Consider the following 20,806-nt stretch of genomic DNA (forward strand, 5'->3'; position numbering starts at 1 on the left):
TTCAGTAGTTGTGGCACATGGGCTCAGTAGTTGTGGCTCGCGAGCTCTAGAGTACTGGTTCAGTAGTTGTGGTGCATGGGCTTAGTTGCTCCGTGGCATGTGGGATCTTCCCAGACCAGGGCTCGAACCCGTGTCCTCTGCGCTGGCATGCGGATTCTTAACCACTGCGCCACCAGGGAAGTCCACTACTATGTATTTATTTCCAGAACTTTATCATCCCAAACTGAAACTCCGTACCCATATTTCCATTCATTTCTCACTATAATTAAAAATATTGTGAGGGGGAGGAACTGATTATTTCCACCTTTGTTTTACTATTGAGATATAATTCACATGCTGTAAAACTCATCCTTTTACAACGCACAGTTCAGTGGTTTTTAGCGTATTCACAATGCTCTGTCAACAATGAGTACTATCTAATTCCAGAATATTTTCATTAGTCAAAAAAATAAACCCAACCCAATACCAGTCATCAGTCCTTCTCCATCCCTGTCACAGCCCAGCTGCTGGCCACCACTGCTCTGCCTTCTGTCTATACACTTGCCTGCTCTGGACATCTCATCTCATCTAACGGACTCCTACACCATGTGCTCTTTTCTGACTGGCCTCTTTCATGCAGCACGCTTTCTAGGTTCATCCGTGTAGCAACGTGCGTCAGTGCTTTGCTCCTTTTTATGGCTGAATAACAGTCCACCATGTGCGTGGACCACACTGTGGTTTCCATTCAGCTGTTGGTGGATACTTGGGTTGTTGCCAGCTTTCGGCTGTTGTGAATAGTGCTGTCCGAACATTCAAGTACAAGTCTCTGGGTGGACATATTTTCATTTCTCTTAGACATATGCCTAGGAGGGAATGGCAGGGTCATATGGTAACTCTACATCTGCCACAGAGCAACTGGGCCCGTGAGCCACAACTACTGAGCCTGCGCGTCCGGAGCCTGTGCTCCGCAACAAGAGAGGCCGCGACAGTGAGAGGCCCGCGCACCGCGATGAAGAGTGGCCCCCGCTCGCCGCAACTAGAGGAAGCCCGTGCACAGAAACGAAGACCCAATGTGGCAAAAAAAAAAAAAAATCCTGATTTCCTGTAACAAATTTGAAAAAAAAAGAATTGATGACTTTTATCCCGGAGAAAGCAGATCAGTCCTTGAGCTCTTTACTAAATTTTGCCCCAGAAAACACGCTCCTGGAGCCCTTAATGAGTGAGGCACACTCTCCAGAGGGAGAGTGATTGAGCAGCAGAGGCCCCTGCTGCCCTTGAGCCCGGCCGCGGGGTCACTACTGCCTCGTCAGACCACGTGATCCGTGGCAGTTTCCCTTGTGGCCCAGGGAAGAGGCGAACCCTGATGGCAGATCACAGCCTCGGGTCATGGATCAGGGCCGTCCACTCCTCAGCTTCCAGCCTGACTCCAAGCTCTGGCCAGAGGCCAGGCCTCACTGCCACCCCTCCCCCGCGCCCCCATGCGGCCTGCACCCCTCCGCCTGCTCACCCCCGTTTAGGTGAGGTGAGGGCCATTCAGGGGCTGCTAGGGCGACAGTGAATCAGACTGGCCCCCCTCAGATATGCGCACAAGCAGGGCACACGTGGTCCCACAGTGACCATTTGCTGAGCGTCCACCAAGCCCCCAGGCCTCCCTCTGGGCTTCGGTCCTGTAACTTCCCTCTTGGTATTTCCAGGTGGATGCTGCAGAGATGGCTCAAGTTCCACACGTTCAAGACCGGACTCTTGTTTCCACCAGCTACACCGGCTTCTCACCTGCCCTTCATCCACCAAGCTGCTCACCCTGGACTCACCTTCCCCCTCCCCACATCCCAGGTGTGGTCAGTTCCACACCTGCTGACTCTGCCACCTCTACCGACTTCTCCCCGGCACGAGCCCAGAAGACGAAACAGCCCCTCTGCCTTTCTCCCCCCACCACCAAGAGCCACAGTGAAATGTAAATGCTTCCTTGCTGAAAACCAATCGATAGGGTCCTAGTTAAAGATGGCACACTAGTCAGACATGTCTACCTGCTCCCTCCTGAGATTCCACTAAAATAGAGCAAAGGAGTTAAAAGGTATAAATCTACGAGAAAGAAGAGAATGGGAGAGGGGCTTTCAGCAGGCACAGCTGCATCTGAGAATGTGCACAAGGGGTGACAGCCCAGGGGGAGCTCTGGGCCCAGCGGAGCCCAGGAAGGCTCTGCAGCTGGGACCGTCAGGTACAGCCCCAGGCAGGAGAGAGACAAGGGGCTGAAGACAGGAGGGGGACAGATGGTCAGACGCCCTCTCTCTGACTCGCCACCCACCACCCCCAGCCCCACACGGTCAACGTGAGTCTAGCCGGGCATCCGCTCCCCCAGGGAGATGATGATGAGGAAAACGAACCAGAGAACTCTCTACAGAAACTGAAGGCCCTAGAAAAGTGACCGCCGTATCTGGGTGCTTGGGGGGGTCCCCAGTGTGTTGTGCCCAAGAGCCTGGTCATTCTGAAGTGAGGCCCATAGGCCAACACTCCGCTCTTGAACAGAAAGCTCTGACCAACCCTTTCATGTCACTCTGAACTATGAACGGATGAGTGCGTCACCGAGGTCTGCCTGCCACTCTTCTGAAGCTTGTTCCACACGCGCTCCCACGACCCTCGTGTGACCGAACGGGGCAGCTCCTTAGTCTGGGTGCACGTGGACGACCTTGAAGAAGACACTTAGGTGTGTAAACCCCTCCTCGGGTTCCTCCGCATTTCTTCTCACCAAGGTCATCCCTACGAGTCTGCTTTGTGCTCACAATGCTAATTAAAGAAATTCGAGTCTGGCCATAAAAGTGCAAGTTTCTACAATTTAAAAAAAAAAGCATCTAAGAAAGAAATGGAGATGTTCCCTCCGTGCAGCTGTGGAGGAAGAAACAGCATTCATAGATCCGATTTGAAAAGACGCTAAATGGGGAATTTCACATGAATGTCCTTCCTGGTTTCCCAAGAAGTATGAAATCCGGCACGAATCCCTCAACAGCAGCAAACGTCCCTTTTCTCTCACGAATTTCCCCCTGGAAGTCTCAAAAGGCCCCCAGACTTCACAGTCTGCTGCTGGGTCCTGTGAGAATCATCTCAAAAGACTCCTGTCATTTTGATAGGTTGTTGCTTGATTTTTTTGCCCTGGGAATAATGCTAAAGTTGGCATGTCTGTGTTCCTAATTCGTATAAATACTTACAAATAAGACTTGACTGTCAAATAAGAAAAGTGTTACTGGCAGTCTCTTCTTCCAATACACACAATATTGGTTGAATAAAAACCCATGGCCATCAGAGGATTATTTAACAAATCATTTGAGAGCCCATTTTTCACTTTAACACCTCCTTTATCAAGTATTAATTTATGTGTGTGTGTGTGTGTGTGTGTGTGTGTGTGTGTGTATGTCTATTCTGGGACTTTGTTCTTAAATTGATCTATCCCATTTTGTATCCTATAATGATGTTTTAGTAACTGTGGCTTTAATAATAAATCTTAATATCTCGTAGGACTTGGCCTTCCTTATTGTTCCTCTTAAAATTTTTTTTCATGATTATTATGGATTATTTTTGCATCATAAACTACAGGTTAATTTGTCTAGTTACTAAAAAATCCTACTGGTATTTATGGCACATTTATTAGGACATTTCTATATCTATACCTTAGTGTAAATAATATCTTTATAAAAATGAGATTCCCTATCTTCTTTTCTGTGTTTCTCTATTTTTAACTTCTTTTCATCTAGATTTTGCACACTTTTGCTTAAGTTTACCATAGGTATTATGTCTTTCTCTTTGCATGCTTTTTACCATTACAGTTTCTAACTGGTTGTTGTTTATATTTGGGAAGCAATTTCTGTAGGTCCACTTGTACCTGGTCTTCTTCCGGATCCTAGGACCAACCTTTTCTTTCAGTTTGTTCTCTTGGCTTCCCAGGCAGGCCATCCCACCATTGCCCCAAATGGTCCTTTTGCCTCTTCCTTTCCAGCTGTCACGCTTCTCCTCTGTCACACCAACCAGAGCGACCGTGGAGAGTGGTGGTGACCGCGGCTCATCTGGGTCCTGGGTCTCGCAGGGCTGCTCTGGGTCTCGTGCCTGGCTTGCTGTGTTTTGTTGGCTTGGGGTGGGTGAGAGTCATCAGCCGGGGGGGCCTAGAGGGGCCACGTGGTCTGACTACATCTCGGAGAGATAAGGTGGAGGCAGCTGGAGGTGGATGTGGAGGAGGGCCGTCAGGAAGCTGTGTGGGCAGTAACGAGGCCTGAGCTGAGGTCGCAGACTTAAGAGGCCCAGTAAGCGGACGACGGGCCTGGCTGGAACAGGGTGTTGAGAGGGAGCAAGGGGAGAGTCAGGACGGCCCCTGCGGGGACTGGGCCCCGGTGCCGAGCTCTCTCCAGACATGTCTGAAGTGTCCTGGGACAGCCAGGGAAACCGCCGCTGAGACCCAGAGTCGCTGGCCTGGAGCTCAGGACAGAGGTGCTGTGAGGACGCGCCACCGTTTTCCAAGGTCTCCACGCTCCCTGTGCCGTCAGCCACCTTCCTTCCCCGCCTTCTCCTCGCTCCCGAGAGCGCAGTGCCACCGCACCTCCTCAAGGAAGGCTTCCTGACTGTGCGGCGCCCTGGACTTCGCCCATATGGCGTCTAGACCATCGCGAGGAAATTTTCGGGGGCATTGTGCAACGCCCTCTGCAGGCTCTGTGGGCATGGCCGCCGTCTTCTCGCAGCTGTACCAACGCGTGACTGACATTCAGTTATTTGCTGAGCGGGCAACTGGATGATCATCCCAGGAGCTGGGCGTCCTTATTCCCAGTAGCCAAGGGCACAGGTGGACTTGCAGCCCAGAGGGAACCAGGGGAGGGAAAAGGGCCCTGGATAAAGCCTTGGGAATCCCTTCACTGGGAGCAGAAGGTGCAGGCCCCACCCCCCACGCCTCCTCTCTTATCCCTGTGGGAGGGCAGCCTGGCTAACCGGCAAGTTGGCCAGGTGGCTCCAGCTCGGACGCGTTCGGGTCTGTCCTCCCGTGTGGTGAGCCCTGCCCTTGCAGGGCAACTTCTGCAGTGTGGACTTGGGTCCAGTTTAGGAACCAGTCCATCTGACCATGGTGCAAGCTGTGCTTTCCAATCGGCTTCATCAGAAGAAAGCTGGCAGTGTTTGGATTTCATTCCCTGGACATCCTTCTCAGTGGTGTTTCTCCCTAAATCCCTGCACTGTCTGTGTCCTGAGGGACCGGACTCTGCAGACGGCTCTGGTGCCCTCTGGCATCACAGGTTAGGCCAGCAGGGGCACCGGCAGGTGGGAAGGTGAGAAGGAGGCGCCGAGTGTTCCTGCCCCTCACCTGGCCGCTGCTGCCCTGACAGTGTCTGTGACATCATGTGACCTCCGGGCTCCATCACCAGCTGCCCGGGCCCTGCCGGCGCTCACCAGGCTCCAGGACTGCCTTTCTCCAAGCACTCCTGGCTGCTCGCCCAGCCACACCTCTGCAAATGGCCCCTCTTGAAACTGAAGTCCTGGTGGAGGCTCTGACTATCACAGCTCTAGACGTAGGAGGCTGAGAAAGAGGTGTGGGGCACGGACTCCCTGAAACCCTAAGGGTTAAGAACCACGGCCCTAGAACCCATCCTGCTGGATGTGGACCGTGCTGCTAAGGCGGCCACCCTGTGACCTCTGGCAAGTTTAACAACCTCTGTGTCAGTTTATCCAAAACATGGGGAATAACAGTGTCACAGGCATTAAGTGAGATGTGCCTGAAACAACACAAGGCATATAGTAAGAATCAGCAAGAATTCGTGTTTTTTTTTTTTTTTTTTTTTTTACCATGAAAGGGATAGAAAGCAGAGAAGAAAGAGGGAGAGAAACCTCCTGGGCACAGACAGTCAGAACAAAGTGCAGATCCTGCTGCTTTTCCTTCTAAATCTCTATTACAGCTCCAAAGTAAGGTACTCATTGCATTACGTGTACTGAAGTCCTTTACAATTTGAGAAAACTCTCCAGGTGATTTTGTCCCAGTTTTTCCACCCTGAGGGGTGCAGTGAGACTCTGTCGCCCAAATGCTGAGACTCGGCTGTGCTGATCAGAGCTGCCCGGGGGACAGAGGCTGGGGGTGGCCCTATCCGAGCCACACAGCTCTCGGCACCTCGGTGGGGAATCAGCCACATGGCTATGGTCACCGGGCAGGCCAGGACTCTCTCCTCTTTGACAAGAAGAATAGTAATAACTCCGTCCCACTGAAAGTGGTGGCTCTTCGTCAACAGGCGTTGGCGATTTTGCTTTGTCTATTAACCTGTGCACGTAACTACTGTCCTGTTTGGGAGAATATGTAACCTTAGGAAGCTCTGAGAGGTGATAAAACACTAAACTGTTTTAAAATTGCCAGCACTTGTAGGAATATTGGTAGGAATTAAATGTGCCAGAGATCTGATCAACTTTTTTTTAATATAGTTTTTTTAAATAGTATTTTTAAATTAATTAATTTATTTTTGGTTGCGTTAGGTCTTCGTTGCTGTGCGCGGGCTTTCTCTAGTTGCATCGAGCAGGGGCTACTCATCGTTGTGGTGCACGGGCTTCTCACTGCGGTGGCTTCTCTTGTTGCAGAGCACGGGCTCTAGGCACACGGGCTTCAGTAGTTGTGGCGTGTGGGCTTAGTTGCTCTGAGGCATGTGGGATCTTCCTGGACCAGGGATGGAACCCGTGTCCCCTGCATTGGCAGGCAGATTCTTAACCACTGCACCCAGGGAAGTCCCTGATCAACTTTTTAATAGAAGAATCCGAAAGATTAAGCAAGACCACTAAGGAGAAAGTGACTGGATAAGAAAAAACAAAACAAAACCTCTGAAGCAGAGCTAATCATGAGAAGAGTCCTTTGTTATAATTAATCATTATGGCAGAACTTTCTTATGGAAGCACTGCACAGGATCTAGGAAAAAAATAATAATCTGTGGTCATGAAATGTTTAACAATGCGTGTATCTTGAAATCAGTGCCATAAATTGTATCCTAAAAGAGCAATAATCCAAATGATACAACATGACATCCTAATTATGTATGGTGGCTCAGTGGTTAAGAATCTGCCTGCCAGTGCAGGGGACATGGGTTCAATCCCTGGTCTGGGAAGAGCCCACAGGCTGTGGAGCAACTAAGCCTGCACGCCACAACTACTGAAGCCCGTGTGCCTAGAGCCTGTGCTCTGCAACAAGAGAAGCCACTGCAATGAGAAGTCCACGCACCGCAGTGGAGTAAGCCCCGCTCACAGCAACTAGAGAAAGTCCGCGTGCAGCAATGAAGACCCAATGCAGCCAAAAATATGTAAATAAAACAAATAAATTTATATAAAAAAATAAACCTCATTTGAAAATAAGTTTCCCTTCTGGGAAATGCAGTAAGACTTTTCAGTGGATGAATGAATGAAACGTAAATCCTATTTCTCTCTTTAGTTCTGTCAATTTTTGCTTCAAGTATTGTGAAGTTCTCTTATTAGATACATAGGACTGTTGTGTCTTCTTGATGAAATTTAGGACTGCTGTGTCTTCTTGATGAATCAGTCTTTCATCATTATGAAATGTTTTTATTTCTGGTCACACTCTTTGTTTTGCAGTGTTAGCATCCCATCTTGGTATTTGATTTTCATTTACCCCACTTGCATCTTGTTCTGTCTCTCTTTCATTGAATTCTTTTGGGTGAATCGTGTATTTTTTAATATCCCATTTTATTGCCTCCATTGATTTTTTCAAAAATTTACTTTATTTTTAAATTTATTTTATTTATTTGGTTGCATCAGGTCTTAGTTGCAAGAGGCAGGGTCCTTAGTTGCAGCATGTGTGCTCCTTAGTTTCAGCAAGCGGGCTCCTTAGTTGCAGTATGTGAACTCTTAGTTGCGGCATGCATGTGGGATCTAGTTCCCTGAGCAGGGATGGAACCCAGGCCCCCTGGACTGGGAGCGTGGAGTCCACTGCGCCACCAGGGAAGCCCCTACCTCCACTGATTTTTTTAAGCTATACTTCTTTTGGTATTGTTTTAGAGGCTGCCCTAGAAATTATGGTATGCATCTTTAAGTCATCATAGTCTACCTTTAAATAATATTGTAATACTTCACAGTGTAAGAACCTGAAAATAGTATAATTCCATTTACTCCCTTTCCTACCCTTTGTACTTTTTAATGCCTTATATTTTAATCTATGTTACAAACTTTTAAAAAATCTTAGTCTTCTCAAGAATTCAAACTATATATAAACTATACATAGAACTATATAAAATATATATAAAATAAACTATGTAAAATAAAGATTAAAATGTTTTTTATATTTATCCTGGTATTGACCCATTCTGGTGTTCTTTATTCCTTCCTGAAGATCCAGAGTTTCATGAGGTATCATTTCTCTTGAGCCTGAAGAACTTCTATTAGCATTTCTAGTAGAGCAGGTCTACTAAGACACATTCTTTCAGATTTTGCAAATCTTAAATTGTCTCTATTTTGCCTTAATTTTTGAGAGATAATTCTCTGGATCTAAAAATCTAGATAGAATGTTTCTTTCAGCGTGGTAAGGATGTTTGTTCCATCGTCTTCTGGTCTCTGCCGTTCCTGTAAAAAGTCAGCTGTATTTTGTGTTGTTCTTTGTATATAATGTCTTCTTCCCTCCGGTGGCTTTCAAGGTTCTCTTTAGAATTCTGTCACACTAGCCCACGTGCGAGTAGGGTTTCGATGGTCTCTTCTTATCCCCTCTATGGCAGATTCCTCCTCCTCCTGCCACTCCACCAGGGATGAGAGAAGCCAGGGCTTTCTTCTTTTCTGTGAAGGGCTCATCACTTTCTGGAGTGCTGTAACTCAGCTGTATCCTCAGATTTCTGGTAAGTTTAGAAAAACTAGTTTTGTAGTTTATTTATCTTGGTTTGATTGTTAGGGTTAGAGCAATAGTCTCTTATGATTTTTTGTATCTTAACTAGAAATTCATCCTTTAATTCTCTCATAAATTACAACTTAAAGAAACCAAACCAGCTGCGTCTCAGGACATATACTCCAGCACAGTACATCAGGAGGAAGGTGTAGGGGAGGCCGTGCTAACGTCCGAGGGCGCGTGGCCTATGAACTTGGTCTCACCATCACGTGGCAGTGTGACCCAGGACCCTAAACCACAAGGCCCCAAGGAGACTTTTCATCACTGTTAGCGGCAACCCAAAAGAGCTCCCCTCCAAAGCTGTTCTCGGCCTTCCAGGCAGAGACCCTCTCAGGTGGTCACCAGAAGTCAGCCTAGAGTACGCAGAGCACTCACATAATTCTCTTCAACACTAACCTGCTCGCCCAGAGATTAACGAAGCCTTGTACAACTCAGTGACGAAGCAGGTAGGATGTGGTATTTAAGTTCATTTTTAAGAGAGACATCCCCAAATACTGACAACACGAACGGTTGCACCTTTGCTGTACGGTAAGGCCAGGCTAGGCTATGCTCAGAGGCTTACAAACACAAGGGCTCAGTTCTTGTTCATGCAACATGTCCAACACAGGTCAGCTGAGGCTCCGCTCCGTGTCGTCTGCATTCTGTGATTCAGGAGCAGAGTCTAGCCTACATCTGGAACAACGAGGCCTGTCACGGCAGAGGAAGAAGAAAATACGGATAACCATGTGTTGGCTCTTAAAATTTCTACCCAGTGGTGACAAATGTCATTTCTGTTCACATGTCATTGGTAGCAAGTCACATGGCCAAGCCTGAGTCAACGGGCAAGGAAGTACACTCTTCCTCTAGGGAGGGAGAGCAAATATGCTTGAATAATAATATATTCCACCACACTCTGCCCTTCTGACCACACATATTGGCCTTCCTCCCCCTTGACAAGAGTGACAATTCCAAGTTCCATCTGATAGGGCATCAGGATTTTGCGATCATCTTTATATCGGGTCTTGATGGGGCTCCTCTTGCTCTGGAGGCCAAGGAACTAAAAAGTCAAGTCTACCTTTCACTCCACACATGTGCTATGCAACGGGGGGGGCAGGGACAGGACGCCCACAATAAGCACTCCCATGTGGAAAGGGGAAGAGTGGGAGACACAGGGGCGTCATTGGTCCACAGCAACTCTGAATTCTCACTGGGCAGGCGCTGAAGGGGCCCTTCTCACGAAGGACCCTTGCTCAGTCCCTTGCTCACCATGGCCATTTGCTCCACTCCCGGGACTTCTTTTTCCATTATCTTTCTCGGCTACATGTAAGAGGGCACTGAAGGATTTTCTTTCCTTGGGGGAACGAGCATATTTCCCGGACCGTTTCTTGGCTGTAGAATACGTGGGGCCCCAGGTTTGCAATCACAGTCTCCTTTGGCCCAGACTGGAGGTTCTTTGGTAAGCACAGTGCTCAGAAACACAGTAAGTCCTGTTTAACTTCAGTCAGCTCCATGTGCCAACAGACATTCCCACAATTCGCTTAGAGATGCATCCTCTCTCCAGACTCCACCACAGGTGCCTGCAGCTTATCAGGAACTTGGGGGAAAGCTAGCATTAGTCTCTTTGTTCAGCGCTGTGTTGTCTAACTGTAAGGATTTATGGGTGCCACCTTCTTTCAGAGATGTTAACAGTAGACATCAAAGCCATACCTTTCATTTGTTAAAGGCAGTGTTTTAACTGGCCTTTGTTGTTCAAAGCCCTCTTCAGATTCATCTTTTACTGGTTGGAGATGAGAATCATTTCTATATTCAAATATGTAAAACTCCAATTTTCTGGAATCTTCTTATTTCTTTTCATTCCTACTTGTACACTGGCCAGTTCTTTTCTGAGTTTGTTTCTTATGGTACCTCGTCACATGCAGACAACAGCAACCAAAGCACGTTCTAGCATTCTGCTGGCCCACTCTGCCCCAAACCTCAGCTCATCAGGGTATTATGTGCTTCACAAGTTACCACAGGTGACAGTTTTGCCAAATGTTATACCATTTACCAAGTGCCATCCTCCAGCCTCCAATAAACGTCTCACTGCCTGCCACCTGGCCCCAAAGCCAGTGCCACACGTTTTAGGATTCATTACAGCAGCCTCTTAGTCCTGGCACCCAGTCCTGTAGATGCTATGATAGGTCAAGTTATACTGCCATAATAAATCACTCTGAAACCTTACTGCCTACAGCAAGAATACTTTATTTCTCTTCTTCACCACCTTTCCATCACAGTCTGGTCCACCATTTATAATGCAGGATGATGGAGCAGCCTCTGTCAATTTTGCCAAAATAGAGACAAAAGAGATCAAGAGGAACCGTGTGCAGTTGCTTAAAGCCCCAGCTTAGGCATGACCCTTGTCACTTGTGCTTACGTTTTATTAGCCAGAACAAGTCACACGCCCAAGTCTGACATCTAACAGGTAGGGAAGCACCATCTTCCCCCAGAGAAGGAGAGAGGCCCACAAGACTATCTACCACACCTGCCAGAAAAGCACTCAAGAAAAGCCTTAAGCAGAAGAAAAACTAATATATTCTGCAGTGAAAAATTATTTTTTAAGTTTCAGTCTGAAAATGTTGAGTTGAACGTACAACCGATAAGAAATGCTTTTTTATTTGCCTTGTAGAACTTTTAGGAAACCACCTAATCAGGCACATGTGTGGTGATTACTGTGAAGGAAGCCACCTCCGTGCAGAATGGTTGTGTCTTCCGAGCTCAGGTGAAAACACTGGAGCTGGAGGAGGCAGCTCTGACCCGGCTCAGACGTGCACCTGTGGGCAGGGCCCCGCTCTCTGGGTCAGACTTTCATCAGTCACATCATAGCTTTACAGATGATCTCCAAGACCTCTTCCAAGTCTCCATTTTTATACATGATCTACATATCCTTGAAGGTTTTTTTAAGAAAATTGTTATTCTTTGAAAATGTTACTAAATATTTCAGAGTACATCTAATTGCCTTTTTGCTTTTTGTGTTTCAAACAATAAGGCATTTACATGAAATAAACATTTTTAAGAGTGCATTTGCTGCTGTTTCACCATGTGCTATTCTAGTCCTCTGTTTGGAACATAAAAATCATTTCCAAAGCAACTAATTATAGTATAAGTCACAAGTGTTGGATTACTACTGCTGGTAGGAAATTAGAAGCGACCACCATGCAAATACTAGAATCTTCTTAGTTTTGAAGTTCTCCCCAAAACCACCACAAGATAAAAAAATGCAGGAAAGACATATATAATAACCAATGCAGAAATGAACTTCCCAAGCTGGCTTTGTGAGTGATTAATTAGCTTAACATGAATCTGAAGAGAATTACTTTCTGCCTGGACTTTACACCTTTCCCGACAATCAGTTGTGCCCGTTTGTGTGGATCTATTTCTGGCTCTCTTTTCTGTTCCATTGGTCTATGTGTCTGTTCCTCTGCCAACACCACAGTCTCTTGATTACTCTGTATTTTTTTCTAAAGATTTTCTTGATGTGGACCATTTTTAAAATCTTTATTGAATTTGTTGCAATATTGCTTCTGTTTTATGTTTTGGATTTTTGGCCCTGAGGCGTGTAAGATCTTAGCTCCCCAACCAGGGATCGAACCTGCACCCCCTGCATTGGAAGGCGAAGTCTTAACCACTGCACCGCCAGCGAAGTTCCCAATTGCTGTGCACTGTGTCTTAATATCAGGTGTGATTCCTCCCACTTTATTCTTTGTCAAGATTGTTTTAGGTATTCTAGGGCCTGTGTCTTTTCATTTAAATTTTAGAATGAGCTTGTCTATGTCTACAGAATTTGCTTGGGCTTTAATAGGGACTGCATTAAACTCATGGATCAATTTAGGGAGAAGTGACATATTTACTACGTTGTGTCTGCCATTCCACGAACACAGTATGCCACTCCATTGATCAGATCTTCTTTGATTCCTTTCATCGGCGTTTTGTAGTTTTAGACATACAGATACTATACGTATTTTGTTAACTGAATACCTAAGTATTCCATTATCTTTGGAGTGAATGTAAATGGTACTGCATTTTTTATTGCGATTTCTGCATGTTTGTTGTTAGCTTATAGAAATGCAATTCGCTTTTGTGTATTGATACTGTGTCTTGCAACCTTGCTAAACTCACTTATTAGTTTTAGGAGTTAAAAAATGTTTTTTTCTTATACATACTTTGAGACTTTCTATATAGACAATCATATCATCTATAAACAGAGGCAGTGTTACTTCTTCCTTTCCAATTTATACACCATTTATTTCTCTTCCTGGCCTTATTTAGTGGGCAGAATTTCAATATTAATAAGTTGTTACTGATCTTAGGGGGAAAGCATTTAGCCTTTTACCATTAAATATGCTGTTAGCTGTAGGCTTTTTGCAGATGTTCTTTATCAAGTTGGGGTTGCTCCCCTTTATTTCTAAACTCCTGAGAATTTTTATCATGAATGGGCGTTGGATTTTGTCAAATGCTTTGTCTAGGTCAATTGATAAAATCATATTATTTTTATTCTTTAGCCTGACTACATGGTGGACTACACTGATTTTTGAGTGTTAAACCAGCCTTGCGTACCTGGAATAAATCCTACTTGGACATGGTGTATAATTATACCCATACAATATTTTAAGATGTTGTTGGATTTGGTTTGCTAATATTTTGCTGAGGGCTTTTACATCTAAATTTGGGAGTGATACTGGTCTGCATGGGGCTGTGTTTTGTTTTATTTTACTTTTAGTCTTTGTCTGGCTTTGGTATCAGGGTAATACTGGCTTCACAGTATGATTGGGAAGTGTTCCTTCTTCTATTTTCTGGAAGAGGTCGTATACAACTGCTGTTAATTCTTTAAGTGTTTGGTAAAATACTCCATGGAAGGCATCTGGCCCTGCAGATTTCCTTCTCAGGAGATTTTAAACTAAAAATTCAATTTCTTTAACATTTATAGGACTATTCAGGTTATCTATTTCATCATAGTTGGGTTTTGATAGTTTGTGGTTTTCAAGAAATTGATCCATTTCTTCTAAATTGTTGAATTTTTGAGCATAAAGCTGTTCATAGTGTTCCCTTATTATCCTTCTGATATCTGCAGAATCTGTACTAATATTCTCTGTTCTATTCCTGATATTGGTGCTTTGTGTCTTCTCTATTTTTATTTTTTTCAGTCTTGCTAGAGTTTATTAATTTTATTGATTTTTTGGAAGAATCAACTTGTTTCATTGATTTCTGCTATTGCTTTTTTCAATTTCATAGGTTTCTGCTCTTATCTTTACTACTTCCTTCCTTCTTCCTTCTTAATCATCTTTTTCAGGTTTCTTGAGACAGAAAGTTTGATGATTTAACTGAGATCTTTCCTCATTTCTGATGTAAGCACCAGTGCTGCACACTTCCCTCTTGGCACGGCTTTAGTTGCATCCTTTGCCTGATACTTTGACAAAAATATTTTTCTGTAACACTTGGTCAGCAAAAGCCAGAGTAGCTTTGGGCCCATTGAACAAAAAACACGCTTAGTGATCTATGCACAAGCACTCACCTTGAATCACAGATAGATTCTTTCACAATGTCAAGGAGAATATCTATAGCACCCTTCCACCAAAGCACTAAGATGGCAACAAAGCTCATATGTGAAACAAATAAGCAAAATACTCTTCCTTCCTAGGTAGAAACAATCTTCTAAGGCTTTCCACGCCTCGGGAGAGAGGGCAGGGGTATTATTAAATCTATCACATGCCTTAAAAATTCTATGTTATCTTACATCCTAACTGGACAGGAACTGAAACAGAAGAGAGACCATCTTCTGGGAGGAAGTATGCAGAGAAAGCTGGGGTGAGCAAAACACCCAGGTGCACTTGTGTAAAGGAGTAGAGGAGGGAAAGAGACAAAGATAGAGAATAAGAAAAGATGCTCAACATTGGCAGTCATCAGGGAAGTGCAAATCAAACAACAAAGCTACCACTTCACACCCACTGGGATGGCTAGAATCAAAAAGACAGAGGATAAAGAGTATTGGCAAGAAGGTGGAGAAATTGGAAACCCATACACTGCTTGTGGGGTGTAAAATGGTGTAGTTATTTTGGAAACTGTTTCGGCAATTCCTCAAAAAATTAAATATAGTTGCCACTATTGTGACGTGAATTGTACATTTTAAAATGGTTAAGATGGTAAATTTTATGTTATGTTATTTTACCACAATTTTAAAAAGTTAAACATAGAATTACCATATGACCCAGAAAATCTTCTCCTAGGTATCTACCCAAGAGAAATGAAACCATATTTCCACACAAAGACTTGTACATGAATGTCCACAGTGGTATTATTCATAACAGCCAAAAGCTGGACACAACCCAAATACCCATTAACTGATGAATGGATAAATAAATGGAATATTATTTTTTTGTTTATACTGAAATATACAGAATACATTATTCCATACAATGGAATATTATTTGGCCATGAAAAGGAATGAAGTCTTGATACATACTACAGCATGGATGAACCTTGAAAACATTATGTTCAGTGAAAGAAGACAGTCACAAAAGGCCATATGCTGTATGATCCCATTAATGTGAAATGCCCAGAATAGACAAATGTATAGAGACAAAATAGATTAGTAGTTTCCGGGTGGGAGGGAAGGCTGGGGAATGATAGCTACTGGGTGTGGGGTTTCTCTTTAGGGTAATGGAAATGTTCTGGAATTAGACAGTGATGATGGTTGCAGAACCCTGTGAATGTACTAAAACCCACTGAATTGTACACTTTGAAAGGCTGAATTTTATGGTCTGTGAATTATATCTCAGTTTTAAGAAGAATAAACGGTGCGTACCAAGGAGAAGGGAGGAGCCGCGGGAGCAGCTGGAGCGGCGGGCGGGGCGAAAGCACCGGGCCCTGGCGGCACCGCGTCAACCCAAGCTGAGAGCTGCTGAGCTGGGGGGTGGGCAGGGAGGGGCAGGCAGGGTCTGAGCCTGCTCTTGCTGGCTTTGGACCTCGAGACCAGCTGCACCCTGAAGAAAGGCATTCATGGCCTTAGATGGGAGGAGTTCCAGGCTTCAAACCGAAAGAAGAAAAGCCTAAGTAGGCAAAATGAAAGTTTACTCAGAAAAGCAACGATGAGGCGGCAGTGAGAAAGCATAGCATTGTGTAGACTTGTTTTGTACCCAAACAGCAAGTGAGGGCTTCAGTGGGGCTGAAGACACGACTGCCACTCAGGCTGCCAGGCACTGGGCTTTGTCTTGAGTGGCACTCATCTGGAGGGCGTGCGTGCCTTTCACTTTTGATTTTTCCATATTTCTATCATATTCTTTCGCAATGGACTTCCTTTCTAGTGGTGAAGAATTACCATTTCTTTCATCATTAGGAAACTCTTGGCATCCTCGTTACCTACTCTTCTTTTCAAAGAGATTAACTACTAGAGAAAAGTATAATTTCTTTCTTATGAAAATAGGTTTGGAACAACTTCAGGCTTTTAAAATCGTGTCAGCATTCCTGCGGATCTGATACTATTATGAGCTCATGTATCTTACCACTGTGAAGTCAGGGTGGAAAATACATCACCTCTTTCAGATTCCTGGAATAACTTCAAAAGTTCTGGATCCCCAGATAAGTGTGCAAGAATGTGTAATTCAATCTGTGAAAAGTCTGTTAGATAGAGCCCTGCGTGAATTCAGCATCTAGGAACAATGTCCCTCATTGTTGCTACCCACCCCCAGGGGACCCCCAATCTTCCCTCCCCACTGAGGAATCAAGGCCAATGTGCCCACCCCTCATATGCCAGGGTCCTTAGGCCTCGGGTCTATTGGCCATCCCTGGGTCTAAAAGTCCCGAGACCTCTTCTGCGAGCCTGGCCATGCCTCCAGGCTGGGCTGTATTGATTCATCACTTCATTGGAACCTCAGAATTTAAAAGGCCTGCTGTGCGCCAGGCCGTGTGCTTGGGGTACGCTAGTGAACAAAACGGGCAACAATCCCTTCCTGCGTAGGACTTACACTTGGGGGGAGGGAGGCAATTCGAATTACTCAGCATGTTAGAAGGTGAGAAATGAAGTGGAAAAGATCCATCAAGAGAAGGAGCTTCCGGAGTCAGTGTGTGTAGAGGGAGCTGCTGTAAAGTGTCATCAAGAAAGTGACCTTCCAGCCGAGGTATGAGGTGGAGGAGGGAGCGGGACCTCATCTGGGGAGGGGGGTCCACGCAGGCCCGAGGTGGAGCTGGCTGGTTGCTGGGGGACAGCACAGGGACCAGCAGGACTGCAGCAAGCAAGCAAGGCAAAGCGCCAGGGGTGATGGGGACAGAGAGGAGAAAGGGGGGCAGACTGAGCGGGACCAGGCAGAGGAACTTGGGATCTAGTCATGGTAAAGTGAAGGGACCCAGGAAGCAGAGCTGCTCTCACTGTGCGTAAGAAATCTTTGCTTCATATAAATATTTGCCAGGACTTATTTTAAAGAATGCGTTCTGTAAGCACCTTTGGATTATTCAATTTCTAAATATTTGAACTGTATGAAACGCATAACGTGGGATCCAGTGACACGGTGTCTCTACCACGGCCCACACATACCTGCTGCTAGGAAGGTGTGGCCTTCGGATGAAACAAACACGGCCCTCGGGGAGATGGTAAGGAGTTCGTCTTTACCTGAATCATATTTCAAGAGCACTTGGTGAATGTGGTCATGAGCTGACTCATAGCTATTCCTCATACAAAGTTATTTTAACATCATTCTAAAGTCAGAAGAGTCTAGATTTCTGATTTTTCTTAATATTTTTAATGTAATTTTAAAACATCATAAGACTACTGAAAGTAAACTAGATTTTCTGCTGTTAAAGTCTCCTGTTCCGTGTAGAATTCTTAATGAAGAAAAGGTCAAACATTGCAGTAAGAGCCGCCTAGAGACCCTCTGGCCTCTCCGCTGAGAAGGTCTCCTTTGTGGAAGCACAAATTCTAAGATTTCCCCGCTGAGTGCATTTTACAGGGGCTGGAGGAGGCGGAGTTGCTGCTCACCTCCCATGAGCTGTGTTCACGCACGATCGTGTGTACTTTAAAGAGGACTGCTCATCGGGCTTCACTGTTTGGCCCTGACCTTCCGGAAGCAGCAGTTCCCAAAGCAAAGGGGGCAGGAGTTTACTGGGAATGGGCCACAGAGCCCTACTTTGCTCAGATTTGACCTTTTTCTTCTTTAGAAATGTAACCATCAGCAGTACAGTGTAATAGCTTAAGAGAAAAAGAGTGTTACTATGCTTTCATAAACATTTCCAGTAATTTTCAGACTTTAGTAAAAGCCAGTTCTATTGTGTGTCTGTTTGTTTTTTCTTTGTTGGGAAGTTGGTGGGGGAGAGATAGTAGGAGGGGAGCTACTTCCCTTGTATAATTATCATGTATTTTAACTTATAAAGTGCTGAAGGGGAGGTACCATATCACTTTAGCTGTGTTTTATTTTTCGATGTATATTTAAATCCTGGTCATGCAAATACAGAGGAGAACTTCAGGAAAGAAAAGCAGTTAGTTACACAGAAAAACAATTACAACATCTCTAGGTTTTTAGAAAATGTTACCCAAGACTTCTGCAAAGTAGAAAGAAATGTGTTACCTTGAAAATTTTGAGGTCTAGTTATTTGAATCGGGTGCTTGGAGATGCCTTGGATATTCTGTGAATAATAAGAGGGAAATTGCTTTAGTTGAAATATCTTCTCTTAAATTAATCTGTACTATTTAACGGTATTTAAAATGTGTCACATTTTATTAAACATTAACAAAATAACTAATGCCAATGTACTGTGCATAAGTGTATTGATACTTAATACAACTAATACTGAAACATAATTTTGGTGGGTATAGCACTAGGTATTATCAGCAAATATGAGAACAATTCTTTTTGACTTTAGCCTGTGTGACCCTTATCATAATTATATACAGTAATTCTTTCATCAGCAGCCTGAATTATGAACTTAGTTACCTTTAAAATTCCTACATAATATGCTAATGTAGATTTCTGTGAAATCTGTACACCGTACTTTCCTTTAAAAAGGTATTTTAGGGCTTCCCTGGTGGCACAGTGGTTGGGAGTCCGCCTGCCGATGCAGGGGACACAGGTTCGTGCCCCGGTCCGGGAAGATCCCACATGCCGCGGAGCGGCTGGGCCCGTGAGCCATGGCCGCTGAGCCTGCGCGTCCGGAGCCTGTGCTCCGCAACGGGAGAGGCCACAACAGTGAGAGGCCCGTGTACCACAAAAAACAAAAACAAAAAGGTATTTTAAGATGAGTATTTGGGTCTCTCCACTCTAACCAAGGCTATTGCTCTTGGCACTTGGCACCAGCCTTGGTCTTAGTGTTTGCTGACTGTACCAGATCTACACGATCCCTACCAGAAAAAAAAAGAGGATGAAATACTTCCTAACTCATGTTATGAGGTCAATAATATCCTAATAACAAAACCAGACATGACATTTCAAGAAAAGAAAACTACAGACCCATATCCTGCATGAATATATACACCAAAGATCCTAAACAAAATATTAGCAAATCAAATCCAACAATAGGACAATCCGTCATGACGAAGTGGGGTTAATCCCCCAAACCCCAGCCCTGGCTGGTTCAACATTTGAAAATCTATCCACGTCATTCAGCATATTAATAGATTAGAGAAGAAAAGTCACATGATCATCTTGATAGATGCAGAAAAAGCATCTGACAAAATTAAATATCCATTCGTGACCAAAACTACTCTCAGCAAACTGGGAACAGAAGGGACTCCTTTAACATGATAAGCAGAGCCTGTGACAAAACCTAAAGCTAACATCATCCTGATGGTGGAAAACTCAGTGTATTCTCCTCAAAATCAGGAGCAGGCAAGGATGTCCACTTTCAACACTTCTATTCAACATAATATAGGAGGTCCTAGCCAGCACGATAAGGAAGGAGAAAATAATGAAAAGCATACAGTACGAAGGAAGAAGTAGAATGACCCTTATTCACTAGATGTGATTTCATACGTAGAAGAACCCATGGAAACTACAAAAAAGCTTTCCAGAACTAATAAATGAGTTGACCAAAGAATCAACATAAAGTCAATATACAAAAATCGATTCTATGTCTACATAGTACCAATGAATAATTGGACATTGAAATTAAATGAACAATGCCATTTATAATAGCACCCCAAAATATTTAGGTATAAATCCGTATGTTGAAAACTACAGAATTCTGATGAAAGAAATTTTAAAAGCCCTAAATAAATGGAAAGATATACCATGTTCATGGGTTAGAATATTCAACCTTAATATGCCAATGACTCCCAAGTTGATCTATAAATTTAATACAGTCCCAATCAAAATACTAGCAGGATTTTTCATAGCTATCAAGAAGCTGATTCTATAATTTATGGATCATAAAGGTAAAATGTAAAACTCTAAAGCTTTTAGAAGGAAACTTAAGAGAAAATCTTTGTAATCTTGGGTTAGATGAAGAGTTGCTAGATACACACCATCAGCATGGTCCGTAAAAGAAAACAGTGAAACACTGGACTCCATCAAACTTTTTTTTGCAAATCATGTTGGATTCAAAACATATAAAGAACTCTCAAAAAATTCAGCAATGAAAGGTACTTCCAGAATGGCAGAGTCAGGAGATTGCCAACTCATTCTATGAGGTGTTATCCTGACGCTAAAGCCGGACACCAAATAGAACATCCTCCATAAATAGACACAAAGATCCTCAATAAATATTAGCAAGCTGAATCTAGCAACATGTAAAAAGGGTTATGCACCATGACCAAGTGGGATTTATCTCAGAAATACAAGGTTGGTTTAAACTCCAAAAATAATTAATACATCAGATTAGTAGAATAAAGGAGAAAAAGCACATCACCACCACAACAGAAACAAAATCCAACACTCATTCATACTAAAACAACTCAACTAGGAAAAGAAGGGACTTTTCTCAAACTCATAAGAGAACATCTATAAA

The 20,806-nt window shown here is 44.2% G+C and overlaps 1 protein-coding gene across 1 annotated transcript in view; it reads right to left on the minus strand.

The window, feature by feature from the left end:
• LOC116754523 (DNA polymerase nu-like) overlaps nucleotides 1-20,806 on the minus strand; it is a 114,780-nt gene that overhangs the window by 44,512 nt on the left and 49,462 nt on the right. Inside the window, 3 exon segments of the mRNA XM_032633224.1 lie at nucleotides 16,378-16,492; nucleotides 17,406-17,480; nucleotides 18,433-18,490. Of these exon segments, the coding sequence (XP_032489115.1) occupies nucleotides 16,378-16,492; nucleotides 17,406-17,480; nucleotides 18,433-18,490 (248 nt within the window).

Source organism: Phocoena sinus, chromosome 5 (assembly GCF_008692025.1).
Source record: "Phocoena sinus isolate mPhoSin1 chromosome 5, mPhoSin1.pri, whole genome shotgun sequence".
Taxonomy (NCBI): Eukaryota; Metazoa; Chordata; class Mammalia; order Artiodactyla; family Phocoenidae; genus Phocoena; species Phocoena sinus.